We start from the raw sequence: 24009 nt of genomic DNA, 5'->3' as shown, positions 1-24009 counted from the left end.
ATATTTATTTTTTAGTCACTGTGTGCTTTTTAGAGGAGAGGAAAGAGAAAGGAATCCAGTCAGAATTAGATGGTGAATAAGAAATAAATATCCAGTCGTATCACTTTTAAAAAAGGCATATTGTCTGAATTCAGTTTCCCATCTGTTGTTGGCATCATATTTTTATTTACAAAATACTAGTTGAAAGAAATAAAAAATTTAAACACTATACAGTGATGCATCTGGGCCAGCCAAAAGCCACCACTAAGATCTAAGACAAAATAAATGTATAGGCAATTCAACTTGCTTCTGACCAACTAGGATTGTTTTCATACCCGTCTGCCCAGAACACATGAAGCATTTCATATGTAATTTCTGATATGAAAATGGCATCTGAACAAGATTTCATAGCAATTAAGTTGACTCTTTCCCCCTAAAAGTTCTCCTCTTCCCCAAACACAATAGCTTCAAATTGTGTATTTAGATTAGTGATGCACAGGATCATATGGGAGCACAATTAATAGGGAAAGCAGAGGCCTTGAATCAGGATGAAAAGAACACACTCAGTTGAATAGGATTCATGTGGATTACATGAAAATGCCTGCAAGGTCCACCTGCAGGAATTAGCAATGGACTAACTATTGCTTGTTCACTTGCATGTTTGAGTTCTATAAGAATTGGTTATTTGTAGTGTGTGATTGGTTACCTAATTCACATAGTATTTTTTCAGCCCCTTAATGAGATGAAAAACTTGTAAATACACAAGGAGAAAATTTAAATACAAAAAATCAAGAAGGCACAAACTTTTCATGCAAACATTCATGAATTTGCAAGATTTTTTGTCATTAAACCTTGTCATTTTTCGAATGAATGACAAACAGAAGTGGTCATAAATATTTCTGTAGTGAATTTCATTCAAAAATGTTTGAGAATATGTTGCAATGTTTACAGAGCTGGGTCCAGGAATAATTTTAACAATAAGCTTCAGAATTAAAAAGTTTCCAGTGGCAACATTCAATATATTTTAGATGGGTTACTGTTTATGATGTTAAAGCAACAAAATGAAGTCACACAACAAACCTCCTCACCTCCCTTGATTTTAGAAGAGTGAAACTCAAGGTGCCTCACTGAAACTTAGCCCTCTTCTAGCAGAAAGTCCAAGTCAGCATTCTCTAAGAGAATTTCTTTGAAAGGATTTATAGAAGCAATCCACAAATATCAATATTCCCTGTGCAAACTCATATCTTTGTTCTGTTCTCTCATGCTCAGTCTCACTCTGTGTCTTTTTGAATTTCCTATAAAAGCTAAATTAGGTCTCAGGGGCATTGCACCACTAAATAAGGATTTCTTCTAGTCCATTGTGATGGAAGTAAATGTACTCAGGAGGGAGATATTCTTGAAGGAGAGGCTAAAGTGACTCCCTCCCCCAATTCTCTCATCTTTAACACAGAAAGCTTTGCTCCCTGCACAGAAAATCTCTGTCTCTAACACACACACACACACACACTCTCTCTCTCTCTCTCTTACAGAACTTGAGCTTACTGAACCAGAATAAATGCCTTTTTGGCATAACTTTCCAAGCAGCTCCAATGTTCACATGATTCCTTCTGAAATTTCTCAGTTAGTATTTATTATATTTGGAATACAAAGACCCACCCTTTTTAATATCAAGCCTGCTCTGCTAACAAGATGAATCCATAGCACAACTTTCAGCCTATAACTTAAAAAAAAAAAAAGTAAACATAGCTGTCTCTGTGGCTTCCAGTCTCTTCTAGGTAATAAAGAAGTTATAAAGTTTAGTCAACATTTAACTCCTTCACAACAGGATTTGACATTACAGATTTGATCATAAAATATATATTACATTGTAAGAGACTGATGTTTCCCATTTCCATTGAAATAAAAATGGACTCCCTACCTAGTTATAAAAAGCAAGACTGAAACATTTTAATTATTCTAAAATATAAAACACAACGTGCCATCTTCCTCTAACACAAATGTGTTTCCTTCTCCCAATATTTCAGACACTGTCCTGACTAGCCACAGGGCAGCTGTACAGTACTTGAACTTTAAACTGAAAATTACAGGTTTTCAGAGGGACTAATAAAGTTAACCTTTGTTCAAATATTAAGAAGATTATATTCCATATAGAAAAATTGAATTCTTATTTCATTACTGCATGGCCCCTTTAGGGAAAAAATAGAACTATGTTTCAGGGAAGCCCATTTTAATTCAAGCTCCTACACATACAGAAATATAAAAGGCAGGATCTGTTCCTCCTTTGAAAGTTCTTAATACATTAAGCTAGATATGTGGATGGGAATATTTCTAGGTGGAAAATTATTAGTAATTGAAAATATTGTTAGACCCATCCATTAGAATAGCTGTATAACAAAAAGTGCTGTATGTGTGTTAGATTATAAAACATATCATACAGAAGATTTTCCTTTGAACGCAACAAAAAAGATATATTGGGAACTTGTAAATAAGCTTTGTTCTCCTTAGCTATTTTATTGTCTCATTCACTATCTTCAACTACGGGTATGGGTCTTTCAATTTTCATCATATTCAAGTATTATGTTAAAAACCTTGAGGTGTTGTTTTAAAAGCATAGTTAATCAAATAAATGTCGTATATAAGCAAGAAAGACTAAGTTTGCATGGATTTTATTTCTGTATTTGCTTATTTATTACTCTAGTTAACATTACTTCTTAAAATATATGCTGCTCCATTAGCAAGCCCCCTTTTCCACAAAACTAGACAACTAATGAACATAGAGACTAAACTGCAAGTTGAACTTCAGGTCAGTAGTGATTTAATGTTATAAAAATGTGATAGCTATTTGGTGGCCTGTGCAAAGTAAGTTGGTGGTCTCAATCCAGTTTTCAATGGACTTTGTTTTTTTAAAAAAGAGCACACACTACAGTTAGCACTAATTGGCACCCCTGTTGGCAGTCTCAGCTGTAAGGCCAAGGATTTAATGGACATGGAAAAGGGGTCTCTCCAGGTCAGGGTTGAATCACAATAGTGTAACGGCATGGGAGAAGCTTGCACTGTCGCTGCCTGTACAGTTTTCTGCATCTGTTCTGCAGCTAAATAAGGGCCCAATACTTTCAACACGTGTGTGTGATTAACTTTACTCATGTAACCACTCAAATACACAAGGCATCGTCAGGATTACATCTTAAGACATTTCAGTCTCCATGAGTCAGGCCAATATGGCAATTTTCAGCACTAAATATTTAACATTCTGAAGAGATAGGATCACAGTCTCTGCCTTACAAAAATTCTTTGTTCTAATGCTTATTTGACTTCTAAAATGTGGCAAGTTCCTGTCGCTGCAGGCAGGGTCCACTTTAGACACTAGAATGTCACAAAAATATTTATTTGTTTTTCAATAGCATGTAAGTGTGGCCAATGTGTTCAGCCTGGAAAAGCTAGTACTTTACACTATATAATTTGGAAACCAAGGCCAATATATTATTCAAGGAAAAGAAGAGAGGAATTCAATTAAAGAACAAAAACACATACCTCATTACAATATGTAAATCTTTACAGTTTCATCTAAATGTATTGCTGGTAAAGGGTGCCAGATTGACAACCTTGGGAAAAAAAGTATCTTTTATACCTATTGGGTATGGATAGCCTGGCAAGTAAAGGCTCCTTCATTGTGTTGCTTTGCCAATGAGCCTCATAACTGACTTGGAAGGACCACATCAAAGGCTGAAAGGACAATTTATTCTCAATGCCCATTCAATACTTGGCCTCTCTTAAGAAAGCCACCAAGTACAACAATTATAGTGGTGCTTTTTCTGATGTGAACACCTTGAAAAAGACAGAACTGGAGCAAGTCTATTCACTATAGGCCTCTAAGCAGCCAGGAGATGGTAACAATTAATAGTCACTACCAATCAGGGTTGGATTTGAACTGGTAACCTAAAAGATACACAGCATCTAACTTTTAAATAAATGGTTAAAAAAAAGTTCCAGAAATGACTATTTATTTCCAAAGTTAACAATCTACAAAAAATAAACACACAAAAGATGTACTTGATCTTTCAAATGGAACTTGAAAATTGCATTCCAGATTAAATGGTTTCAACAAAAGCTATAAAAGATCGTAAATATAAGCATGTTGGGGCCAAACTATATAGTCAGATAGCTATCTGCATTTCCTGTTATAGAGGTTTTTTCATCAAAATGTGACAGAAGAATGTGTCCCTTCATTTTTAAATTAAAATAAACACATTAGGAGAGTTATATTGTGTATCAAATATGCCAGACGCATTCTTTTGAAATGTGAGAAAAATATCATGCAGCAGCTTCTAAAAAAAAAAAAGAACCTTGACTACTTAGTTAAATCAGGGTGTGTCTACACAGCAGGGCTTAACTCAGAATAAGCTACATAAATTGAGCTACATCAATTGTGTATCTTATTTCAAAATAGCTTATTTCAAAATAGAGAGCATCTACAAAGTACTAATTTCGAAACAGAGCACTCTTCCTCCAACTTCCCTTACTTCTCGTACAATGTGGGTTACAGGAGTCGGAGTAAGAAATCCTCCAGCTTGACAGTGTTTTGACACTATTTTGAAATAACTGCCTGCTGTGTAGACATGGACCGAGTTATTTCAGAATACAGCTAGTTATTTTGAAATAATGTTGTAGTGTAGATGTATCCTCATAGATTGTATGAAAAATTAGAAGCACATGGGCAGTCATCAGAATCTCTCAAACTAATCTTAAAAAGCTTCTGCTCCTCAAAATCCAAAATTCAGACAATTTATTTATGTTATTCTTTACAATAAAAGTCCATTACTTGAGCTTTATCTGCAGTAAACTAATTATCAACAAACATGATTTGTGAGGAAATGAAAATTGGAGACATTTTATTTTTTTATTCTTATAAAATTATTAAAACCTGTCTTTGTTCAAGTTTCTTGTGCAAAGTTTGCAATAAAACATGGTAACACTGAAGGGTTAACAGTGGGTCAAATCCCAATCCATTTTTATAAGCAGTAATGGCATGGATGCTTTACTACCATATTGGTTGCCTGATTTTGAGGAGGGATGAGTCAGGTGGCAGATGATTCTCCTGTGCTTGATACCCACAAAGCTACAAGGGGGTGGGGGAAGGAAGGAGTTCATGTAAATAAAATTCCATGCTCCCGGAGTGGTTCTTTGCAGATTTCCTCTGTCCTTCACTATGGAGATTATGTTAGTCATTTGGCTCCATAATAACCTGCTTGAAACTGCCACATGGAGAGGAAAGGTGATCAAGATTGATCTCTTCATTTTACATGTAAACACTAAACATTTAAGAGGAAACTGAAGGGTCATAGGCAAACCCACTGACTGGTAGAGGGCGAAGGGGAGAAATTACCCTTGCCACTGCTGCAGTAGTGGTAACCAGGAACCCACCAGAGCCCTTTTAAATCACCCAAAAAGGTAGCAGTTATGGAGCTACCCTGGTAGAGGATAAAGCCTGGCTCTACTACTTCCACCTACACCCTGCTGTCTTGGCTGGAGCCACAAGCCACTCCCCCTCCCTCAGAGAAGCCTCCAGTATCTTCCCCTAGCCAAAGGACTCCTGGGCCAGCTGCAGTTGTACCTCTCCTCCCTTCCCCAGACCCAACCTGCTCTGGGGAAAAATGTCTCTTCAAAGGTGCCCTATGTAGTTTTCAGTGTATCTGAGTAGCAAATACTATTGGGTTGGATCTGGGGAAGGGAGGGGTGGTACTGCTGCCACAGGTATGGGGCTTCTCTGGGCAGCAGGGCCAACAGCCTTGCTGAGCCCCTGGACAAAATGGTAGGCCCTGCTCTATGCCCCGGGAAGAAACAAGGTCTTGGGTGGAAGGGGCGGGTTAGGGCTAGGCAGCGCCCAGCAAGTCTGTAGAGTGACACACCTTCCCCATGTGGTGCTCCAGCAGTGAATTATAGGTTCTGAGGATATGTGCTGTTTAGCAAAGACAGAAATAAGGGTAAATGTGGCATTGTATATCAAAGATGAGGTAGATTGTAAAGAAATAAAAAGTGATGGAATGGAGAAGACCGTTTGGGCAAAAATCATATTGGGGAAGAAAACTACCAGATCCTCCCCTGGGATAGTGCTTGGGGTGTGTTATAGACCACCAGGATCCAATTTGGATATGGATAGAGAGCTCTTTAATGTTTTTAATGAAGTAAATACTCATGGAAACTGTGTAATCATAGAAGATTTCAACTTTCCTGATATAGACTTGAGAACAAGTGCTAGTAATAGTAATAGGGCTCAGATTTTCCTAGATGTGATAGCTGATGAATTCCTTCATCAAGTAGTTGCTGAACCAACAAGGGGGGATGATATTTTAGATTTGGTTTTGGTGAGTAGCGAGGACCTCATAGATGAAATGGTTATAGGAGACAACCTTGGCTCGAGTGATCATGAGCTAATTCAGTTTAAATTAAATGGAAGGATAAACAAAAATAAATCGGAGACTAGGGTTTTTGATTTCAAAAGGGCTAACTTTAGTAAATTTAGGAAATTTGTTAGGGAAGTTGATTGGACTAAAGAAATTATGGATCTTAAAGGGGAGGAGGCCTGGAATTATTTTAAGTTAAAGTTGCAGAAGCTGTCAGAAGCCTGTATCCCTAGAAAAGGGAAAAAAATTATAGGCAGGTGTGTTAGACCAAGCTGGATAAGCAAGCATCTCAGAGAGGTGATTAAGAAAAAGCAGAAAGCATATAAGGAGTGGAAAATGGGAGGGATCAGTAAAGAAAGCTACCTTATTGAGGTTAGAGCATGTAGGGATAAAGTGAGAAAGGCTAAAAGTCAGGTAGAGTTGGACCTTGCAAAGGGAATTAAAACCAATAGTAAAAGGTTTTATAGCCATATAAATAGGAAAAAAACAAAAAAAGAAGAAGTAGGACCGCTAATTACTAAGGATGGAGAGGAGGTTAAGGATAATATAGGAATGGCCCAATATTTGAACAAATACTTTGCTTCGGTCTTTAATGAGGCTAATGAAGAGCTTAGGGATAATGGCAACATAACAAATGGGAATAAGGATAAGGAGGTAGATATTACCATATCCGAGGTAAAAGCCAAACTTGAACAGCTTAATGGGAGTAAATTGGGGGGCCCAGATAATCTTCATCCAAGAATATTAAAGGAACTGGCACATGAACTTGCAAGTCTATTAGCAAAAATTTTTAATGAATCTCTAAACTCAGGGGTTGTACCATTTGACTGGAGAATTGCTAATATAGTTCCGATTTTTAAGAAAGGGAAAAAAAGCGACCCGGGTAACTATAGGCCTGTTAGTTTGACATCTGTAGTATGTAAGATCCTGGAAAAAATTTTGAAGGAGAAAGTAGTTAGTGACATTGAGGCTAATGGCAATTGGGACAAATTACAACATGGTTTTACAAAAGGTAGATCGTGCCAAACCAACCTGATCTCCTTTTTTGAGAAAGTAACAGATTTTTTAGATAAAGGAAATGCAGTGGATCTAATCTACCTCGACTTTAGTAAGGCATTTGATACAGTACCACATGGGGAATTATTGGTTAAATTGGAAAAGATAGGGATTAATATGAAAGTTGAGAGGTGGATAAGCAACTGGTTAAAGGGGAGACTACAGCGGGTCATACTGAAAGGTGAACTGTCAGGTTGGAGGAAGGTTACTAGCGGAGTTCCTCAGGGATCAGTTTTGGGGCTAATTTTATTTAATCTTTTTATTGCTGATCTTGGCACCAAAAGTGGAAGTGTCCTAATAAAATTTGCGGAGAACACAAAGTTGGGAGCTATTGCCAATTCAGAAAAGGACCGGGATATCATACAGGAAGAGCTGGATGATGTTGTAAATTGGAGTGATAGCAATAGGATGAAATTTAATAGTGAGAAGTGTAAGGTTATGCATTTAGGGATTAATAACAAGAATTTTAGTTATAAGCTGGGGACACATCAGTTGGAAGTAACGGAGGAGGAGAAGGAAGTCGGAGTCCTGGTTGATTATAGAATGACTATGCGCCGCCATTGTGACGTGGCCGTGAAAAAGGCTAATACGATCTTGGGATGTATTAGGCGAGGTATTTCCAGTAGGGATAAGGAGGTGTTAGTGCCATTATACAAGGCATTGGTGAGACCCCATTTGGAATACTGTGTGCAGTTCTGGTCTCCCATGTTTAAGAAGGATGAATTCATACTGGAACAGGTACAAAGAAGGGCCACTAGGATGATCCGAGGAATGGAAAACCTGTCTTATGAAAGGAGACTCAAGGAGCTTGGCTTGTTTACTTTAACCAAAAGAAGGCTGATGGGGGACATGATTGCACTTTTTAAATATATTAGAGGGATAAATACCAGGGAGGGAGAGGAATTATTTAAGTTTAATACCAATGTGGACACAAGAACAAATGGATATAAGCTGGCTAGTAGGAAGTTTAGACTTGAGATTAGACGAAGGTTTCTAGCCATTAGAGGAGTGAAGTTCTGGAACGGCCTTCCAAGGGAAGTAGTGGGGGCAAAAGATCTATCTGGTTTCAAGATTAAATTAGATGGGTTTATGAAGGGGATGGTTTGATGAGATAACATGATCTTGGTATCTAATTGACCATTCATTATCAGTGGGAAATAGGTCAATGGAGGGATGATAGGAGTTACTATAGAGAACTTTCTGGGTGTCTGGCTGATGAGTCTTGCCCACATGCTCAGGGTTTAGCTGATCGCCATATTTGGGGTCGGGAAGGAATTTTCCTCCAGGGTAGATTGGCAGAGGCCCTGGAGGTTTTTTGCCTTCCTCTGTAGCATGGGGTACAGATCACAGCTAGAGGATTCTCTGTATCTTGGGATCTTCAAAGTATTTGAAGGCTTCAATATCTGAGATATAGGTGAGAGGATTATTCTAGGAGGGGTGGGTGAGATTTTGTGGCCTGCATTGTGCAGGGGTTCAGACTAGATGATCATAATGGTCCCTTCTGACCTTAAAGTCTATGAGTCTATGAGACACCACAACTGCAGCAGTAGCAGTGGCTGCAGCTGGGAGCTCTGGGCCCTTTTGTATTGTCAGGCCCTTGGAAAGTTGCCTCTTGTACCTTCCCTCCTCCCATTCCATTGGCAGAACTGTGGGAGATAGGTCTGTGACCAGCGGAGGAGCCACTAATCGAAGAGGGTGTTGCTTAGAGTTTCTATGGGTGGAGGGATTGTGATTCTTCCTGAAGAAGAGGAGCAGGGGACCATTGATTGTTCTGCCATGGGGCCCAAAATTGATGTCAGGGAGCCTGGTCATAGCGATATCGTGTCTTTGTTTTCCCATACCCTTGTGAGAATGGAGGAAGGGACCTGTACCAAAGAGCATTATCCCTTTTTCACATTGCCAATCCATTTTACAGGTAATAAGTGGGCCTATCCCCCTCAGGAATACATCCATTCACTCTCTTCAGGAACCTGTCTACTATGCAATCAAGTACTGTACAGTATGTTATCCCATAGGACTCAAGGCTAGACTCTTTCTGGGAAATGGGAGAAGTTGGCGTTAGCAGCCAAAGAACGTTGGTGTAAAGGAATTTACCTCTCAAATACCATTTCAGTCTCAATGTAGCTGGAGATGCACTGGGGCCTGGATTTAACTAATTATTAACATTGATACATCTGTACTCACACAATAAAGACAATCACTTTTCAAACACAGTGGGTCCAAAATAATATAATAATCTGGTAAGAGTAACAGAACTAATCAAAATGCTTCTACAAGTGTGGCTCTATGATGTAAGAACAAATACTGCATTTTGTAACCAATGTCTACACTTTTACTAATCAAATTGGTTGTGGGGTTTCTTTCATATGGGAAGTAAAATCTACATTGGCAAGATTTTGCACAAATAGTCTTTAAAGCAAGAGTTTTTGCGTTCGAGTATTTGTGCAAGAGAGCGTCTACACTGGCATGTGCTTTTGCGCAAGAGATGTGCTTTTGCGCAAAAGCATCCATGCCAGTGTAGACGCTCTCTTGCGCAAGAAAGCTCCGATGGCCATTTTAACCATCAGGCTTTCTTGCACAAGAAATTTATGTTGCCTGTCTACTCTGGCATCTTGCGCGAGAACACTTGCGCAAGAGGGCTTATTCCTGAGTGAGAGCGTCATAGTTATTGCGCAAGAAGCACTGATTTCTTACATTAGAACGTCAGTGTTCTTGCTCAAGAACTCGCAGCCAGTGTAGACAGGCAGCAAGTTTTTGCGCAAAAGCACATGCTTTTGCACAAAATCTTGCCAATGTAGACATAGCCTCAGAGCAAACCTATACAAAATATGGTTTGATGTGACAATACACATCACGGTAAATATAAATATGGTGTATCAATTTCCAACAGTCCAAGTACGCAGACCACAACATAAATATACTGGGTGGCTAATGTCAGTGTGTGGCTGAATATCAAATGCCTGGAAATTTTATTCCACCAAATCCCAAAGCAACACCAAATGCTGGAGAGTAATATAATTAACAGATTAATGCCGTGTGTTCATTCTTTATTCCATTTATTTCATTCTTCTCCTTTTGTTTTTCTGACAGAATGCCAGAACTCCTACAGACATCAATGGGAAATGAGAGCATGCTGAATCTTGCAATACTGGGCCACTTTCATTTCTGTCCATTCTCTCTCTCTCTCATGAATTTTTCCTTTGGTCTTCACCACTTTTCTTTCTTGATGGCAACCAGAGCCGGCCTAAGCTATGGGTTGACAGGGCTACTGCCCGGGGCGCCCCATTGTAGGGGGCGCCGCGCGGGTCTGCTGGGCCGGGCTGGGCGGGGGCAGCACCATGCATGCTCCACACGCTCGAGGTGGTGCCATACATGCGCCGGGGGCCCGGGGCCCGGGCGCACGAATAGCTCGGGCCGGCCCTGATGGCACCTCCTTCTCCTCCCCTCAATTTTCTCCTTTGTGTCTCCAAATTTTCCCCTTTCTCTCTTCTCCCTTTTTGCCTGCTTACATCTTTTCAGAACACCCCAGCCCTCACACCCATATTTTTGTTTCCCTTTTTCCCTGCATTCTGCAGCAGTCTAGAATTACATGTTTCAAAGCATCTTCTTCTGAGTTGTGCCCTGAAAGATATTTTGAAACATATAATACTTTGTGGGCTATAGCTACTATTTGGCTTAGAGCAGGTATTAAAAAATGTTCCTTTCAAAGACAAATATTGGCTTTTTGGCCCACACTTAGCTGAATACCTACTTAACAATAAATTTTATTAAAGACAGACTGCACAGAGCCAGGGGTGGGGTGGGAGTGTAGAACCCTAGGGCCTAGAGAAACATATCAAAAACGGTTTTCCTGGAAAACTTTCATGTGATGAGAAGCCTGCAAAATGTCCCTTAGAAATAAGTAGGAAATTACATTTTTAGTTGCAAAATAAGACTCTGAGAGCGGGGTTTTGAAGAGCACTCGCCATTTGCCACTGAAGTGGAGCAAAACTGGATGCAAAGTCAGGCGAACACTTGAATGCTTTTTAAAATATCGCTGTTACTATCTTGGTAGCAGACCTATAACTGTAAAAAAAACCTTTTACAATTGAAGCTACTTCTAGTAAACGACAATAAGGAACTGATTTTATAGGTAAATCCAAATGGCTCAGAAATATGTAACATTTTATTTGAATATTTGTTAATTATATAGAACCTGATTTGTTGGTAAGGCTGCTTGACATAATTGTTTATCCTTTAGGTCCCATCTATTTTTTCTGGAAGGATGAATTCATCCTAAACTGCACCAAAACTTATAAGCAAGGAAAATTTGATTTACATAGTAAATATTTTTTTCTGTTTAGTAACCATTTAGCATACTTTTTTTTTTTTTCAGCATATGAAGACTTGTGCACTATTTTGGATGAGGAGACTTTCAGGTAATTGAATATAATAAACCAAGATGGTTTTAAAAGTTTTGAGAGTCAGAAGGTTAAGTGCAAAATTTCATACTTTTGCAATTTTCTTTAAGCTGCACTGTGCCATTGATTTTCAAGTAAAGCTCTGTTGTATTAATTTAGAAGGAATATATAGGCCAAAGGCATCACTGTAACTTAATCACTAATGAACATTAAACAGCATTAAATAAGGTTTGGGGGTTGTTATACAGAGACTTCAGCCTGCTTCATATTAAAGCAAATGCATTATTAAAAATCTAACTTTTTATTAAAGATAAAGGAAAAACAGTTAAAGCATTAAATACGACTTTCATTTGAATAAAATTACTTGTTCTCTTTCCTTTCGAAGGGAGGAGCTTTTAGAAGAAAAAACCCACAAAACAACAATGTTTGACAGTTTTAGATGGTATTAAAGATGGTGATAACTGTCTTTTGAGGGTTAGTGAGATGAGCTAGTGTCACTGCTATTACTGTTAAAGTCCAATCCCTTTTCAGTTCAGGTGGTGTTTTGGATTTAGCAGACGCTGTTAAAGGTCATGATACTATCTAGGTCTTTCTCTTTGGCCTGGTCTAGTAAGGATATCTCTCAGTATCAGGATGATAAAGGCCCAGGGTCCCAAGACAGGTTAGAGGTGGCAGCCATGAGAGTGAAGCTTGCTTCAGTAGCTGTTTTTCTTAAAGCGTCATGAAGCAGTGGTGGGCAGAACAGCCCATCTCTGAATTATTTTGTTTACACTTTAGACTCTCTGATACACTAATTGGGTTTACTGATTTTTGGTTTTACACTTCTTTTATTCATTAAGCATAACTTTAACATTGTTTTGGAGTCATACTAGTAGGATTTGTTTAGTCTAATTTAGTCTTTTTTGTACTTTTAAAAATTAACATTAGCTGTCATGCTATTTTATAAGATTTTATAAATATTTACATCCTTTTAACAGATGATCTTACAATTATGTAAATTTATGAGCCCAATTGTTACAAAAGCTCTCCACTGATCTCAATTGATATTTCTGCTTAAAAACTGATTGTGTAAAATAGTTTATTTGTATTACCTCATTGGGGAATGTTTTGTTTGCTTTGTTATTTTGACTTTCTCTATTTTGAAGTAAGTAGATATATATAGCGTGTGTGAATTTTTATAGGCAAAGTAGAATTAATCATGATGGGAAAAGTCTGTATTGCTGTTAAATGATGACAATAGGTGATGGTAGTTAAACATTTTTTCAAGCGCACTCAGGTAAAGTAATGATTGTTACCTTATATAAGTTGTATTTGATTATCAGGAAGACTTGCTCCAAAGACAGGTTCTCTTTTCTTTACAAAAATATGCCCCAGAAAGGCACTGTTATCTAATGTTTTTCTCTAGTGCAATCATTTCCTTGTGCTACCCCTGTTTCTCAGTGCTATCACATTGACTCATTTGTGCTTCCTCTGCATTGGGGGTTAAGATATGAAAATCTGGCCTTTCCCCCAGACTCATACCTAAAATTTGCTGTCATATAGACTTCAAATTAATATACAAATGGATATTCTAGTAGATAATTATATTGTTAAAAAAAAAAACCAAGCTGTTGTCAGTAAGACTTTTTGTAGTAACCAGAAATAAGTACAACTATTTTATTTCTCTCTCAGACAGCTATCAATGAAAGGAAACACCACATGTATCCTTTTAACTATATCTATATTATACAGTGAGGACCTGCTTTGCAAGGTTTCATTTTCCCAGCGTCATGTGACAACAAAATCAGCACTAAAAAGCTCAGAAGTGATCTAGTAAACAAACACTGTAAATGCTGCATGAAGTTTTCTAAACAACAGTTATACTTCTCCAACAGTTTCTTAAATTAAAAATATCCAGCTAGCAGTTTATCTTCATTTAATAAAACCAGGCACATTTTCATAAAATGAAAGACCAAGAAACATAGCTCTCTTATTATAACTGCTTAGCTAAAATACTTGTTATCCTTAAAACATACTGACACAGTTACTGTGCATAAAATATATGCAGTCATCTCTTTCCTAAGTGAGTCTGTTAAAAAGTGAGTTGTTTTTATCATGCTCATCCTCTGGTGATACCAGTTAAGGGCCTAGTCTTAATCCCTTTGAATAAACCGGAGATTTTCATTTATTGCAATGGAAGCTGGGTTGGGTCCCACTTTTTTTGCATCTTCCACTCTCAAAATGAGAAAAGCCCAAGATCAACCTATTCCAAAATATATGCTACCCTCACGACAGCTCATTATTTTGACAGTACACCGAACTGTAATTTAATGACTTCTTTTGATCTTTTTTTTCTGCCACACCCTCCAAACAAAAATCAGAAATCATCTTACTCATAAGACTAAGGAAACTCTTAGAACACAAAGACACCTTAGATGGGCAATGAATTAAATTCAGTGAGAACTCGTGACATGTATGCAAATATTAGTCTAAAGAAGATAGCTCAATTTTGGCTCCTGTGAGCTGAGATTTTAGACAACAGAATCTCAAAGAGAACAGTTTCTAGACAAGCAAGTTTAGGAAGCCTTCTAGCTGGTCATGAATAATCAAAAGGAAGCTGTAAGCTATGGTGAAATCTCTTCGGACACTTTTAACATTCATCCAGGATATGACTAAAATATTCATCTTGCACCATATATTAATCTATACAAAACTATAATGCTTTTTATACTCACTTGCACTTTTGTAGCTTCCTATACTGTTTTCTAGCTATAATATTATGTTCAAAAAAGTGTTGGTATTAGGAGTGATTAATTTGGCCACACTCAATCCATACACAGTCAAATGTGGTGATCAGATAAATGCACTTAGAGAAAATAATAATAGTAAAAAGATTTAAACACACTAACTTTTTATTTTTGAACATACTGGAGATCTATGTACTATTTTAGAATGGCACATTTGAAATTTTAACATTAGCTTTTCTGGGAAAAATGGTGCTTTTGACAGATTTTACTGTCTGGAAAGCTACCAAATTGTATTTCATTTTCAAAGAGTACTGTACAGATTGAGGGTTGAAGGTGATTTTGCTTAAAACCTCAATGCAACAAGCTTTGTTATCACAACACGCTTCTTATAACTTTGATTCTCTCTAAATCTTTATAGTTTTTCACATTTCTTACAATTACAGAATGCTGGGTTTCACATGGGCTCACAGTACACAGCCTCAAATGCAGCTTCTTTCCTCAGTTGAGTGGTCCCTTGAATCCAACAGAGTTACTCACAAAAGCAAAGTCCAAGATAACAAGATTTGGCCCAAACAGTATAAAACAGTCGTCGTCTCAGTATCAAAATGAGTTCATCTAACAAATAACCACAATTGCTCGATGATCATTCTTGACTGAGTACACTGTTGGAAATCCTGTGATACAGAGTTAACTAATGATTTTTTAAAAGTTATTTAGATTTTTGATAGTACATGAAATTCACTGATGTCCATTCTTAAAAGTTGTTAGATAAATCATGCTTGCCAATTTATCAAAATAATTCACATAGTAAACACATTTATGTCAAGCTGAATTAGCCCATATACTTGTGTTGGAGGCAAAGAAACAGCTGTCATTCTGTTTGCATAAGTTTTCAGCAATATGTTTCTGCCAAATAAAGCACAGTATGTGCGTTTCTGCTCTATTAAAAAAAAATGGGCCTCAATGAAAAGGAAGGAAAAAACACACAGAGCCTATCTCTGTTCATTTTACTCCCGGATATCAGTTAAATGGGACTACTTGAGTGGGTAAAAATTCAATGAGTGAGGTTCTGCAGGAATTGAGTATTATATTTGATACATAATACTATTTGTAAAACTTCTGTTCAAGTTAGTGAGAGTTTTCCATACGTTTATGAGAATAATATTAGAAATAAAACAGTAATATGATAACCTCCAAAATACTACAGACTGACTTCTGCTACTGTAACTTACACTGTATGAAATCTAAGTAACTCCATTAACTTGGATAGGACTGAACACAGTAGGTAGCGTAACAAAATAGGGACTTATTCTGATGTATATTAAAACATACAGAATAAAAATGAGTTGTATAGTTCATATATAAAAACCATTATGGAAATCCCCAACTAGACTGAGTTCTTAAAGCTCTTACAATAATTCTTCGGAGAAATTATTTTAAATATAAATTAAATAAGTCAAAACATTAATTTAGTTTAAAAACACATAATATTAATTAAATTAATATTAATCCTGCAGTAATTGATGTTTAGGCCAACAACTTAAACATAGAAAAACATTGTATATATAATGCTTATTATTCTCTCATTCTACTTATGTTTCATTTAACATTTTTACAGTGTTTTCTTTTATTCACTTTTCACATTACCTTTGGAGCTCATATACTACTCTACTGTCAGTTATTTACATAACTATTATTATATTTAGCATGATTTACCATAAATGCCGTTATAACACCTGTGGTTTCCCTCATTAAGAGCTCAATGTATAGGGTCATGGGTTGAAAGGGCAACATATGGGCTACGAAAGGGCTAGTTAACATAACCTATTATATTGGTGCACTGGTAAAGCTCATTACTATTCATCTGATGATTAGTTCAATCAATATTTATTCCTGTGTACTTCCTTTGTCTTTTACTACAAAGGAGACATCCTTCAATTTCATAGTACAAGCCTTGTCTTCTGTGAAATCATTGTATCATTTGAGACAGCAAAAGACTGGTTTATTGGACAGCCTGGGATTCTCTCTCTTGATTTTGTTTTTCAGCATTAGGCAACTAGCACACATGTTATGACAAATTGTAGTTACTGTGACAATGATATCAAAAATATATTTCATCCATACATTTCCTAATAAGCACATGTCCATGTCATTTACTGTTGGATTCCCATGTCAACCCTCAAGACTTTCTGCTTAGCATGTGAATTATGTTTTACACTAGGAATTCTTATTTCTAACTCCTGTGAAGAGATTGTTTTCCCTTTTACATATTTTTTCTTTCCTGTCCCCCAAGCTTAGTGATATATTTTACTATCAAACATAAGGCTTCAAAACACTGCATTGAGTGGTGCTTCTGGACATCCAGTATAATAAAAGTTACAGGATCATGAGCTACATTTGCTAACTAAGAAGTTCAGGTGTCATATTATGATTATGATATTTACTTTTCAATGTATTTATTTTATTGTGGTAGGCACTTTCCAAAACAAAGAAGAATAAATTATCACTGTCTTATGCACCATATTTCAAAATCATATATAGTCCATCATTTATTTAATATATTTAAAATGTATGAGATTGTTAATCACTGAAAAAATATTCATCAAAAGAGTGTTCACAAAAGAAAGTTAGGAAATACAAGTCTTTATTTACTAATTGGAATGTACAAACATTTCAGAAATTAATCATGACAAATCTGATTCTATATTAAATTTGAAATACAGCATTTCCTGAGTGCTTTACTGTCTAACATTATTGTTATTGCAAAGAAACATACATACGTGACATCATGTGGAATTATTAAATGCTTTAGACATCAAAATAACTTCAATTTTCAAACTTGATTTCTTCTTATGATAATTTAACTAGAGGGATGTCATTACCTATTAACATTTGCATTGTTATGAAAAAAGAAGAGTAATATTTTGCAGCTTAGTATAGTCATATCATATCTAAATATTTACTGAAAATTATCAAAACTTTTTTCAGTAAAGTCAAATTCTATTCTAGCTAAGGCCTAATGCTGTTGTATGTGATACTTCCTCAGGCAAGTGGCACTATTGAAAGCAAGGAGTGTTACTTAGACTAATAGTTCTGACTCATCTGAGAAAGAGTTGAAGGGCTAAGCATATTGTTGGGGTCTGATCTTACTCATTAAAATCAATAGAGGTTGGCACTATCTTTGATACTTACATAAGTAATACATTACTACATTTATATAGGTATTCATGTTAGGATGGCATTTTGTCATTCTTTCAAAAATTAATTTTAGTCATATTCCAGAGACACAGGATTTGAGGTAAATAAAGAAAATATAGTCTTTGTCATAATACAATTATAAAATTACTTGCATCTGTCTATTACATTTAAGGAAACTGCATGCTTCTCAGTTTTCTGGACACTTTTAACATGCTAATTAATAAACTCCATTAATAACATTGTAGATTGGATTTGTTTAATTCACACCTTCCTAATTACTTATGACTATTTCAGTGAAACTGTGAAAATAGAATAACTGTGTAAAGTAATGTAGTATTTCACAACCCAGTCCTGAAATTAATAAAAAAGTAACTCATGCAACAAAATCTGGAAAAGTAACTAAATACTAGAATCTCAAAAGTTTTATTTTAAATATACTAGATTTGTTTGCTGAGGTACCAATGGAGAGTTTAAATATTACTTAAAAAATACTGTGCTTTGCCACACTGTATACATTTAATTTTTATTAAATGACTAATTGTGATCATAATCTCAGTGTTTATAAATAACAGAAGTAAAGTTAGCTGTGACTTAACATTGCTTTATCCGGCAGATGGGTCTCTATACTGAGTCTCAGTTGCTATATCATATAAATAATCAAGCTATTAAATTATATAAGTATAAGACCAAAATTCACTATTTATCATTTGCTTACATTATACATTAAATTTAAAATCTGCAGGAAACAAACCAAGTGTCTTTGTTGGGTTTTTTATCCAAACACTTCTTTGCTTTTATAATAATGCATATAAAGCCTCTTTTAGTAAGAAAATATATAATAAGAGCCTTTTTATCTCTCAGCTATATATCAGCCTTAATTCTATATATTATACATTCTTATAAAGGTAACATTACCATTCACCATTTTTCTCTTGAGAGTTTTCAGGGTCCCCCCTCCTTCCCTTATAAATGCCAAAACTATGTATTCTATATTGACTGAGATTTATGTTAAAATAGAGATATGGACTAAACATGACAACTACAGGATCTAAAGCACAAGGCAGTTTACAATTCAGTTACTCTCCCATAATATTGTTCAGTTATAAATCAGCATTATGTCCTTTTGAGATTACTTAGTAAACTAAAATTCCAAGCACAGAAAATTATTTCTTCCGGTATCAGACTGTCAATGTCTGTATCATAGTTTCATAAATGCGTCAGTGTGACTTTAACATAGACGTACTTTTAAGTATTTGGGCAGTCTTCCAGACCATAATTCTGTTAAAAAAAACTGAGGTGCTGTTTCAAATTAATGCTGCAAGTTTGGGGCATTCAGGGAAAAGGTTTAGTCTGGGGAATTTTAGAAAAGCATGCATGCATCGCAGACTTAATACTCTCTAAAGGGAATGCTGGAGGACCGCAAATCGCCAGGGAAAGTTTGTAGATTTCACCTTATAGACGGTGCTCTCTGTTCTAAAAAACTAATAGTGAACCAAAATACATTGTTATACAAAAGAATGTCCTTCAGGAGAAGCTGCAAACGCATGCTTTACCGTCCTGCACTACTACTTTAATTTGTTAAAGGCAATAATCTATCGATTAAATAAACATTAAGAAAACTGAACATGGAATGGAACTGATATTAACAACTCACCCATTGAGTTAAACGAATACCTTACATGCACACTAGATTGCATTTCTTTTCGTCGTAACGTATGTTCGACTGAAAACACTCTTTAGGTAATCTTCATTCGCATAACAATAGAGATTGAGGGGACGGGTTTGGTGCTCTAGCATCGTATGTTAAAGTTCCTATTTACAAGTATTGAATAACATGTATGTAACACACTCGCACTAGGACTCTATCTTATTCCCTTTAGAGGGAGGAGGATTGGCTATCCTGCTGCTGACCAGTGGGAAATTCTGCTAGAGACACTGCAAAGTTTGCGGACACGTCTGCACCACCTCTCCGTTCCCACAAACCACTCACTCGGATACTTTTCAAATTAGGGGTCCCAGATCTCCTGGAAAAAGTACAAAGGACAGGGGTTGTGCACTCCTTTGTTCTAGCAAATCAAATCGTCATCCTTTAGACAATGACAGAGTTTTGTTTAGACACAAGGTGGACATGGCAAGGTCTTTTGGTGGACTAACTTCTGCTAGTGGAAGTGCTCTCCTTATAGCTGGGAAGTTGAAAACTTTCCACTAGCAGAAATTAGTCCAATAAAAAGGTATTACCTCGCCTACCTCTTCTCTCTCAAGTCCTGAGAACAGCAACTGATTTTGTTTGTACGTTATTTACCAAACAGCAAGTGGAAGAAACACTGGAGGCAACTATCTCATTAGTGTTACAACTTCCAAAGGACCCTGATGAGCTGCTCTTCAGTTACCACAACAGAGGAAGCGGGTGGAGGGGAGAGGAGATTGTGTTCCCAGACTGTTTACTAATATACAGAGCCAGTCACGAGCGTATCCCCCCTCCTTCTGCTGCATCCTTCATCAAAACAAAACCTCCCGGCCCCCCACTCCATAAGGAACGATGCTAGATTCCGAACCTGAAGTACACAGTGCAAATGATCGTCTTGGTTGACACAGCAGAAACACATTTTAAAGGACGAAAAGTTAAAAAAGACGTGGAATAAGAGATTTTCCTAACTGGAGGGTTTTTTGTGGGTTTTTTTTTTGCATAAATTCTTGCCAATTTGTGTAATCATCTAGCACTTTGTTTTCCCCGGTGCAAATGACAAGGTTACTTCGCTGAGGGCAGTACGATCTGACGACGCTCCTAGCAGACAGGTCAAAAGTTTCTCCAAATCCAGCATAGCACATTTGGAAGAATTAATGTCAAAGCTTCGCTGGGGCACGAGGGCGTCTCTCTCTCTCTCTCTGTTCCCACTCATCAGATTTCAGGGCTGATTAGATGAACCCAGGCCCTCGAGACATTTGCACACACCGGTTAGAAGCGAGGCACTCCTCCCCCCTCTGCACATGTAAGCTCTCTCTTGCTGGGCCGGGATCCGAAGGGCTCTGGATGGGGATGCGCCGCCTGAGCGAGGGGCTGCTAGAGGCGAGGGCGAGGTGGGGCGAGTCAGGGAGAGCGGAGCTTTCCCTGAGTCATCTGCCAGGTGCTGGGGTCCTGGCCTGGGCCGGAGAGAAGTGGGTCAGTGGAGCAGCGCATGCTAAAGCCAGATGCCGCTAGGGAAACACACCCAACGCCTCACACCCACTTCGCCCGCCCGCCACGCCAATCAGAGCGCGCAGCCCGGCGCCAGACGCGCGCAGCCCCCCTCCGAGCGCCTCCAAGCCGCGCAAGAAGAGCAGCTGCTCCCTGGAGTCCCCCTGCCTGCAGGATCAGCGCGCCCAGAGCCCAGCGCTGCTGCACGCAAGCTGCCAGCCGCCTTCCCTTACGAGCAGCCCTTCCCCCGCTTCCGAGGCCGCGCCGGGGCCCCAGGGATCACCGGCCACCTCTCTCCCTAAACAGAGCATCTTCTCCCGGCCGGTAGGGGCAGAGGCGGCCACAGCGCCTCCTACTGATCCCCGCTGAGCAGGGCCACTCCCAGCCTGGCTGTGATGCGCAGGGGGACGCTGCTTCCTGAGTGTTAGCTCCAGGGAAAGCCCGCCTGCCCCCCATCCCCTAGGAACCGGTCGGGTCTGTCTGAGAGTCACTCCTCCCCGAAAGCAGCAAGCTGGGCGGAGGGGTGGGGGTGAGGGATAGCACATTATGGGGGGGGGGGGTTGTACATTATGAAGCATTATTCCTAGAGTCTCTGGTTATTTGTGAAGGGCTTGCCAGGCGGGAGAAGAGTCGGGAAGGGGGTGGGGGGACCCTTTGCTTTGAGACTGGTCCAAGCCTCCATTAAAATGCAAGGAGCTACTCTCCCATGGAAGAATGAGTCAGCTTAAAGTTCAGGGGAAGGAGGGAGACGCAGGGCAGGGGCTTCTTGGCTCCTAGCACTGGCGAGCTGAGACCTAGACAGCCCTGGAATAAAGCCCCCAATGGAGAGCCAAGCAGGTGCTTCCAGACAGCCCAGCCCTTCAACGTCAGCCTCAGGGAGCCGGTGACCGGGGCCTCCCTCTCCAGCCCTCCCTTAGGAAGAAAATCAGTCGATCCAAAGGGACCGCAGCTGACACTGAGCAGGGCTGGCGGGCGGGGGTGGGAGGTTGTAATAAAACAAAGCGGGCAGCAGGGGAAGTTCCAACCACAAGTTAAGAAGCCTCTGCCCCCTCCTGCCAGCCGGGATCCTTCCCCTAAGCGGCAGAGCAACACGCCAGGAAAGAAAACCTCCCTTCTTGCGCACCCCTCCGCCCTCCCCAAATCAACCCGAGCCAAAATTCCCACCCCAAACCACCTGCCTCATACTGGTGTGCGCTCGCCCTGAGAGTGAACCTGCACCACTGCCCAACGCACGCGAAAATCAGACATTTCTAGCCATTTCCCAACAGCTCTCGGGGGACTGTTTCCTCATCTCTACCTATTAATGGAAGCCTGGACGTGCGAAGGAGGCTTAACTCTTCTGAGTCCTAACTCCCAGTTAAAACCGCCCCTATCACCAAGTGCTAACCGCATTCTCTCTTTGAATTAGACTCTTGCTAGTCATTATGTGCAAGTACTTATAGCAGATGACCAGCGCCGAGTGAGCTATACTAACGTCTCTGAACTGTTTGTTTACTTTGGGCTTGGTTTAGTTCCCCCTCCCGTACCAACCTAAGTAAGCTGCACCACCTGCATAATAACAAAGTAAAGAAAAATTAAAATCACAAACAATAAATTGGACACTCTTGAAAAACTTTATACAACAGAAGCAGCAAACTTCCCGCCGCAAAAGGAACAGAAGGAAAACCTTGTCTCTGTTAAATCAACCCCCCCCCCCCCAAAAAAAACCACTTCCCACCTCCTTGTTTCCCGTAATTCGTCCCTTACCTCGCATGGTGTTGGCGATTCCCTGCTCAGCGCAGTCATGAAGCTAACAGCTTGGACCTGGTATCACAAAAATCCCCTCTCAGCAAGAATAAAGGCTGCAACCGAAGTAGATCTGTTCTGCTGGGAAAATCATTCCTCCAAGGTTGTTATTTTTAAAGTAGTGTGTGTGTGTGTGTGTGTGCGTGTGTGTAAACCGAATGTCTGTCTGACTTGTCCGGATTGTGCGTGTTTCTTTTTCCGCGCCACCCCCCCTCTGTATTTGCTCGGAAATACCACCAGCAGCTCCAAAAGATTTCTTTTCTGATTACTTGGACAGAGGAGGAGCAGGAGCAATGGTTGTTGTTGGTTTGTTAGTTACAAGGGGGGGATGGGGGGCGAAGGGAGTTTCTATTTAAAAAAAAAAGGAACAGAAAAAAAAAAGAAAGAAAGGAGGGCTGTGTGCACGGCAGAGCATGTGCGTTTTCACATGACATCTGTGCCTGTTAGCAGATCCCCAATGTGAATTTTCACTGCTCGGTTACAGGGACGCGCAGAGAGAGATTGAGAGAGAAAGCTGCAAAGAGGCTTATAGCAGAGAGCTGGCTGCACCGGCTACCCCGAAGCTCCTCCTGCTGTCAGCACCGCCGCCAATCACAAACCTCCCGAGTTAGGAGTCCGGCTGGGACCACTGAGGGGGAGACCCAGCCGGAGAGCTAGACAGAGGGACGCACTGACAGCCAAAGCCACAGAGAGGGCAGAGGGGGTCGGCGGGAAGAGGAAAACAGACGCACGAAAAAGAGCACCACGGCCGGTTTTCTGCTTCTTCAATGCCTGTCACAGAAGCACAGCTCCTAAGTTATGGACTCCCACGTTTGCTAATGCAGCAACTATAACTGTGTGGTTTTGAATCCTCACCAGAGTCACCCTGTCCCGTCTCAATCTAGCACAACCTCGCTCAGGAGGACCAGGCTGTTTGTAAACATCGCCTCCCCCCCAGACACTGACAGATTCAAGAAGCAACAGAGAGCAGTCTGGAAAGACTGTGTGTTAATCGTTTTCTGAACTTTCACTACTTGTGGGAGCTGGTCTGTTTCGATGCCTACTACTCTTTTATCATTCTGGTTTCAATCTCAGGAAAAAGAAAAGATGGTACAAAGTGAGCTGCCTGGGGTGTGCTGGAGCTTGAGAAGAGAGAAGACAGAAATGCAAAGCCCACCATGTGATTTTTTATGGGGCCTGATGGAGAGGGAGGCAAAGGAATCTTCCTCAGAGATGTATTTTATGTGGGAATGAGACTATAGAATTCCTGATTTCTCTCTGAGAAGAGTACAAAAGTTTTGTAGACAGAA

The 24009-nt window shown here is 39.2% G+C and overlaps 1 protein-coding gene across 1 annotated transcript in view; it reads right to left on the bottom strand.

Annotated features, from left to right (window-relative positions):
• Window positions 1–23606, bottom strand: part of RORB (RAR related orphan receptor B) — a 204125-nt gene extending 180519 nt beyond the window's left edge. Inside the window, exon 1 of the mRNA XM_006137819.4 lies at window positions 22682–23606. Within this exon, the coding sequence (XP_006137881.1) occupies window positions 22682–22688 (7 nt within the window). The 5' untranslated portion in view covers window positions 22689–23606. The remainder of the gene's footprint in view (window positions 1–22681) is intronic.
• Between the last annotated feature and the right edge of the window lie 403 nt (window positions 23607–24009).

Source organism: Pelodiscus sinensis, chromosome 6 (assembly GCF_049634645.1).
Source record: "Pelodiscus sinensis isolate JC-2024 chromosome 6, ASM4963464v1, whole genome shotgun sequence".
Lineage (NCBI taxonomy): Eukaryota > Metazoa > Chordata > Testudines > Trionychidae > Pelodiscus > Pelodiscus sinensis.
This window is presented reverse-complemented; position numbering and strand designations above follow the sequence as displayed.